The sequence below is a fragment of the Tupaia chinensis genome, unplaced genomic scaffold (assembly GCF_000334495.1).
Source record: "Tupaia chinensis unplaced genomic scaffold, TupChi_1.0 Scaffold138517_1, whole genome shotgun sequence".
NCBI lineage: Eukaryota > Metazoa > Chordata > Mammalia > Scandentia > Tupaiidae > Tupaia > Tupaia belangeri.
Window position 1 is genome coordinate 497032 of NW_006198412.1, and position 6548 is coordinate 503579.

The following is a 6548-nucleotide window of genomic DNA, read 5'->3' on the forward strand; positions in this document are numbered from 1 at the left end:
TGGTGTCTTGCTTTTTCACTTTCTCTCTCTCTCTCTGTCTCTCTCTCTCTGGTGAATTATAAAATAATAATAAATGAAATGAAATAAGCTTTTTTAAAAAAAGAAGGAAAGCTGGGATTTGAACAGAGGATGCGTCATCAGAGTCTGGGCTCCTGACCTCTCTGCATAGCGCCTATCACAGCACTCAGTGCTATGGGAAAAACTGGGAAGGAAATAGAAAGGCAAAGGCCAGGTCTCTGGCAGGAGCAGTGGGGCTTTCGTGCATTTACGTAACTAAATGTGTGCGTTGACGTTTATTCTGTGGTTCGTTATTACTTCAGCTGTAATGTTTTCTGTCTGGTAGGGCAGGGATGATTTCCATCTGATGTTTTGGGATCCATGCGTCACATGCACATGGATATAGTTCATGGAAACCAAACATCATTAATATCTTAAGCTAAAGCTGATTTTAGCTGCTCCTATGCAATTTTCTATGTATACAAAGGTAATCAGAACAGCTCGCTGCTATTGAGTACTTACTGTACATTCTTCCTGCTCTGCTGAGTGCTGTCCATTACCACATGGAAACCTCTTAGTGTGATATACATACACATCTCAGCGTGAGCATCGATATTGTTTCATCCTACACATCGGAAAATGAAAGCTTATGGAGATCGATAGCATGTTCGACATCACACAGTGAGAATAAGCTGGTGCCAGGATCTGAACCTGGCTCCTGAGTTTAGGATCTCAAGCACAGGGATGGGAGAAACATGAATTCTGTATGATGATATCGAAGAACACTTCGAAGCTGTGTGGAGAGACAGAGTTAAAGTTGGCTTTGCTGTGAAAATAATAGAAACCCATGCATAGTTTTTCATTGCACAGACTTCTCACAAACATTTTGAGCTTTTTGAAGATCCCTCTTACGTATGTGGGAATCAGAGAACAGAGCCAAGGACAGATCAAAGAAATTGAAGAAAGTTTTGCTAAGTGGTTACACTTGAGTTGCATCATAATAACATAATTGGAATTTTCTGGGTAAAAAAATATGGTTGAGGAGAGCGCTGTAAGCAGAGAGAAGGTCCAAAGGCTTAGGACAGAGAAGACCTGGGCAGAGAAGACCTTCAAGGGAAGTAAGGAAATCTGGATTTGGCAGGAATATTTAACCTCCAGGAGAATGACTGAAGACATTGCTAGAATGGGTCTAGAACAAGGCAGTGAGATTTCTATTAAGATCAAGAACCTTAATTTTATTTTATGTTTTATAGGCAATGAGGAGTTTTCACACAGGAGGGACATCGTTGTCTTAAGAGGCAGTGTGAGAACAGGGACTTGTGCTGAGGCTCGTGGGTGGGGAGACAAAGGAAAGGGACCTGCCATGTGGTGGGCCTTAACAGTGCCGGGATGGGGCAGATTGTCCAATCTGCCTTTTCAGCAGGCGCTAGCCCAGGGCTGCTATAGACTTACAGAGCTTTCTTCTAAAGTAGAAAAAGACTCCCCTTTGTCCAACTCAGCCCCAAGCCAGGACACACGCTTGACCTGGTGAACAGCACAGGCTCAGTGTTGGCCTCACACATCCCTTGGCTGGGCAGCCTCGTGCACTGCAGACCCTGAACTCCTTCGGCATTTCCTGAGCTGACACTTCCTCTAAGAGCATGGTTGGAGAGAGTCAGTGTAGGGGCCATGGGTAGGCTGTGTGCACGGCATGGACAACGTAGAGCATGATGGGTCGGGGCAGGTGCTTTGATAAACTGATAAATACGGTTTCATGACCCAGGGCAAGTTAATTTCTTTAGGCCTCAATATCCTCCTCTGTTAAATGGAGACTATAAAAATACCTACCTCTTTGGGTTGTTGTGAGAGTTACATAAGATAATGCACACAAAGCTCTTAACTCAGTGAGCATATAGTACATGCTCCGGACCTGCTAGCTATTAATATTTCTACCACCAAGTGAAATAAATGAGAGAGTCCCTCAGAGCCTGGAAAAGGGAATTGATTGTGCATGCTCTCCAGCTGGCTCTACCCCAAACCTCAGTGGGGAGAAGTCTGACTTTCAGTGACAGATAACAGTGACAGGAAGTGAAGTCCTGGCACCACAGAGGTGACTGTGTCTACTTACCTCCTCATTGCAGTCTGGTGACAATCGATCATGGTGCAGGGCCACTGGAGGGAGTCCCCACACATGGTCCACATGGAAGGCAGGTGTTCCCTCCCCTGAACCCCCACTTCCTGCCTTGCCCCTCAGCGCCTCACTCTGCACCTCTTTTCCTATCACACCCCACCATCCACACCCTCCCTTTGCCTTCTCCCTGGAAGGGAATGATTTTTTTTGCCTAGGGCTTTTGCTCCTTTTTCTCTAGAAGTCTCCGGGTAATGGCGGAAGTGAAGAGAAGGCCATCTGGGCAGAGAAATGTCCAACACAGGTGGCCTGGCCTGCTGGCCCAGGTGGGGCTAAGCGTTCGGGAGAGTGGCAATGCCCTGGCCAGTTCTTGAGCAGTTTGGGGCAGAGACAGGAAGGTGAAAGGAGAAAAGGAGGAATCTTGGTTACGGTTCTGTCTGGAGAAAGAACCATGCCAGGACGATGGCTAAGGCTGGGGCCAACTGGGGGAAGGACAGTGATCGGCCTGGGCTCTTACGGTGGCGTGAGCACTCAGGACATGTTAACAGGCTGCAAGAAGAAAGGACGGTGCATGTAAGTGGCCGCAATTGGGGAAGCTAGCTAGGTAGGCCTACGCCTCTATTCAGAGGTTACTTCCTCAGAAAGGCCTTCCCCAAGGGCCCTATCTAAAATACTCCCCACCCTGGGCAATCCTAGCCACTGTTCTCCATTCCCCAACCCTGCTTTATTTTCCTTCATAGCATTAAGCTTCATCCACAATTAGTAGTATGCGTTTCCTTGCTGCCACTACCTGCGTTTCTTCTGGAGACCTTGTCTCATTTGTTGCTCTAGTTTAGTGTCTAGAACAGTGCCTGGCACACAGCAGGTCTTCAGTAAATAACTGCTAAATGTCACAGTGACTCATTCCCCTCATCACTGTTCAGAGAACATTACTGTCTCTCCTAAGGCTGAGCAGTCTCTGAGTCCCTGCTCTGTCCAAGGGTTAGGGCAAGCCCACTGTGGACTAGCGGAGAGCCCCAGTGCTGTGCTTCTCTTTGGAAGGGGCTCGGCAGCTTTGGAAATGAAATGACATTGTGACAGTCCTCTCCTGGGACCACATGGGCTATGTTGCTTGGAAGGGATGCTACCCTTTGTCCAACTGCAAGGGCAAAGGCCTTCTATCTGGGGAGGTGAGTCCTACGTCCCTCCTAAATGAGATTGGGAGGGCTGTGCCTGTGGTAGTTGGGCTCATAAACCAGGTAGGGAAGCCCACAGGTTTCTGGAGGTTCCGAGCTGACCTCCTATCCTTGGCATAGGAGCAGGGTTGATTTTTCTGTAATCTAATAAAGCGCTGTGGAGACTGGGAGCATTCATTGCTCCTCACTGGAGGTGAGAAGACCTCTAGACACTCACGTTTCTTTACAGAGCAGAGTAACCCTAACCTGCTTAGTGACCAGGACACTGCTCAACTACATGCCCTTGGGGGTGCTTTCCTACTAAGCCCCTCCACTAACAGAAGAGAATGAAGTTCTGTTTATTAGATATCTGTGGACCTGATATCTGGGTGGAAAGCAAAAACTATTTGCAATCCCTCAGTTTATGTACATAAAATCAAGCATCCACATAATTGCATTTACTTCAAAACAGAGGCATAGTATAATATAGACTCAGAGTTTATATTATTCTATATGTATGTGTGTACATAGAGTTTTAAAGTTAGTCATGTCTTTAACCTATAGACAGAATATTTCATTTGGGGGGCCAGCAGGTGGCATTGTGGTTAAGGGTGCTGGACTCCCAGAGGGCTAACTGCCAAGTCCTGGTCCTGGTAGCTTGCTTTCTCACTTTCTCTCTCTCTCTCTCTCTCTCTCTCTCTCTCTCGTTCACTTGCTCTGTCCCTCTCTGGTCAACTTTTTAAAAAATAAATAAGTAAATAAAGTTAAATAAAATAATTATTTTAAAAAAGAATCTTTTTTCTTTTTTTTTTAATAGCTATAGGCTTTGACAGGTTGCATTCGTCCTATCTCAAAGTTGGTCCAGGACATAATTGTTTTTCTTGTTTACAGGTGTCATGTCACGAATGTACGCACTGGTTAGATGTTTGGGTATTACAACAGTAAAATACACCGCGTTTCAGTAAGTGCCACGGGAACTCACAGTTGTCACATCCGGGGATCTTCTCACTGCCATTAAATAGCCATGAGCTCAGCATAGGTCATTTCTTGGGTCTCAGTTGTCTAACTTCAATTTAAAGAGGTCGGGTTAGAGAGATGGTAAGTTTTCTTTTAGACTAGAAGACTCTATTCAAGTCATATTTTATATATAAACTATATTTCCTCACTGAGAGTCCCATGATCTATGTCCTCGTCCCTGTGTGGGATATCTATTTATAGACAGACTGATCCTATCCAAGTTTAGAAAGAAAGTCAAACATCCCCATAGACAAACATGTTTGCATTAAGGGTTTTTTTTTTTTTTTTGCTGCCTAGTTCCATTCTAAAGAACTGAATCCATTATAGTTCATGCTCGGCCTACATGTTCATTGTTTTTAGACAATATGCTTAAAATAAAGGAAAGACTTTATTTGATACCTTTATTTATATGCAAAACAGCGCACCATTCATGAGATATGAAAAACTTGTCAGATAGAAACCAGATTATATCTATTTTCACTACAAAATATTGCATTATATAAAGCAACAGAGACACAAAAAAACCCTGAAAAAGACTAAAATCTTTGGATAGCAGATGTGTTTTTTTTTTCCTTGTCTCTAAAATACACTCCTTGTTTTAAGAGTTTCACAGCTGAGAACATGAGACATCTTCAGGTTATACACTTTTCTTTTTGGTCGTCACAGAGGAAAGTAGTTCTGAATTCTCTCTCTTTTTTTTTTTTTTTTAGGAAAATAACTTAATTTCCTAAAATCATCCCACGCACAAATATCACACACACACACACATACACACAGAAAGAAGCTACTCTCCTTATAAACAGCTTGTAAAGTACTTTTCAGACATAACTACGTATAAGAATAACACACTTTAAAAAAAACTATAATAGTGAAGTGCTAGTGTTGTTGACCTCACAACAACAAAAAACCTTCAAGAACGTACATCTGAATATATAAAATATGTTTAGAAACGGGGAGAAGTGGGAAATTTGTTATACAAGTGCAATATAATTAGAGTGAAAAAAAAAAGACCACAGTATAATCTCAACAAACACGTAAAAACTTAGACGTAATTATTCCACAGGAAAAAGTGTAAACACTTGACTATAAATAAATTGGCACAGAGTATCCAAAGTAAAATTATCACCACTCTGAAAAATAAATGTCTTGAAAAAAATACTCTACTCCTTCTAACATAAATAAAAATAGGTTGTCTTTTTTTTTTTCTAACTGCACTGATAGGTCCACAAATTTAAGGTCACAAATAGATGTTTTTGGATATATAAAGGGGCACTTCGCCTGAAAAGCAATCAGAGATTAAATTTTCCATGGAAATATGGACTTTCCTGTCTACATGAGTGTCACATCTTGGGGTTACAATCTCATCAAGTTGAAACCCTCCCAGCGTTTCTATTTGTCTTTTCAACCTTACCAAATATTCTTTTTTTTTTTTTAATTTGGATTCTAGTATAATCTTCCCTTTCACAACGGAACAGAAAGTTTCCTATTCCACTTTTCTGTGCCTTAGATCTCTATATGGAAGAGATTCCCTCCTCCCTCCTCCCCAATGTTTGGTGATTTGTCAATTCGAAAAATTCCGGGTAGTCTAAAGTTAGGAGCCTGTAACTCTGAGCTTCTGCCCTCGTTCTTTCAAAACAGGACTTGTGGGAGAAAAATGTAGGAGAACTCAAAGTCTCCAGTGGGTTAAAGCAACAACCCTCAAAGGGATCCTAACATGCCCAGGAGAGGCCTGGAGGCAACTCATTGTGGGGTGCCTCCAGGAAGTTCTCCCGGCTTGGAAAATCTCTCCTTGGAGCCCTGGCTACAGGGTTCGCCAGGCAACCCCACCTCCCCGCGTCGGACACCTTCCCTCGTTGCCCGGCTGACCAGAGAGAACAGGTTGCGAGCTTCTTCCCCCGTCCTTGTCTCTCGCGGCAGTGGTTCTGCTGGGCCACAGGCCGCCAACGCCACGCCGTCCGCGGCCGCCTGGGACTGTCGCGTTCCTCCGACGCCAGGACAGGCGGCCTCCCGCGGCGCCCCCGGCCCTACACGTCCAGGACGTGGTTGAGATAGGAGATGTAGCAGATGGCCAGGCGCAGGATCTCGATCTTGGAGAGCTTCTTGTCCGGGGGCAGCGTGGGCAGCAGTTTGCGGAGCTCGGCAAAGGCCAGGTTGAAGGCCTCCACGCGGATGCGCTCGCGGGTGGCGTGAGCCGAGCGGTACTTGGCCGTGGCGCGCCGGCGGCGGCGCTTCTCCTCGCGGCTCAGCTGCTGCGGATGCGGGGACAAAGAGGG

At 44.8% G+C, this 6548-nt stretch overlaps 1 protein-coding gene across 1 annotated transcript in view; it reads right to left on the reverse strand.

Annotated features, from left to right (window-relative positions):
• Positions 1-5492: 5492 nt before the first annotated feature.
• NHLH2 (nescient helix-loop-helix 2) overlaps positions 5493-6548 on the reverse strand; it is a 6410-nt gene continuing 5354 nt past the window's right edge. The window contains exon 3 of the mRNA XM_006161387.1: positions 5493-6516. Coding sequence (XP_006161449.1) covers positions 6300-6516 — 217 coding nt within the window. The 3' untranslated portion in view covers positions 5493-6299. The remainder of the gene's footprint in view (positions 6517-6548) is intronic.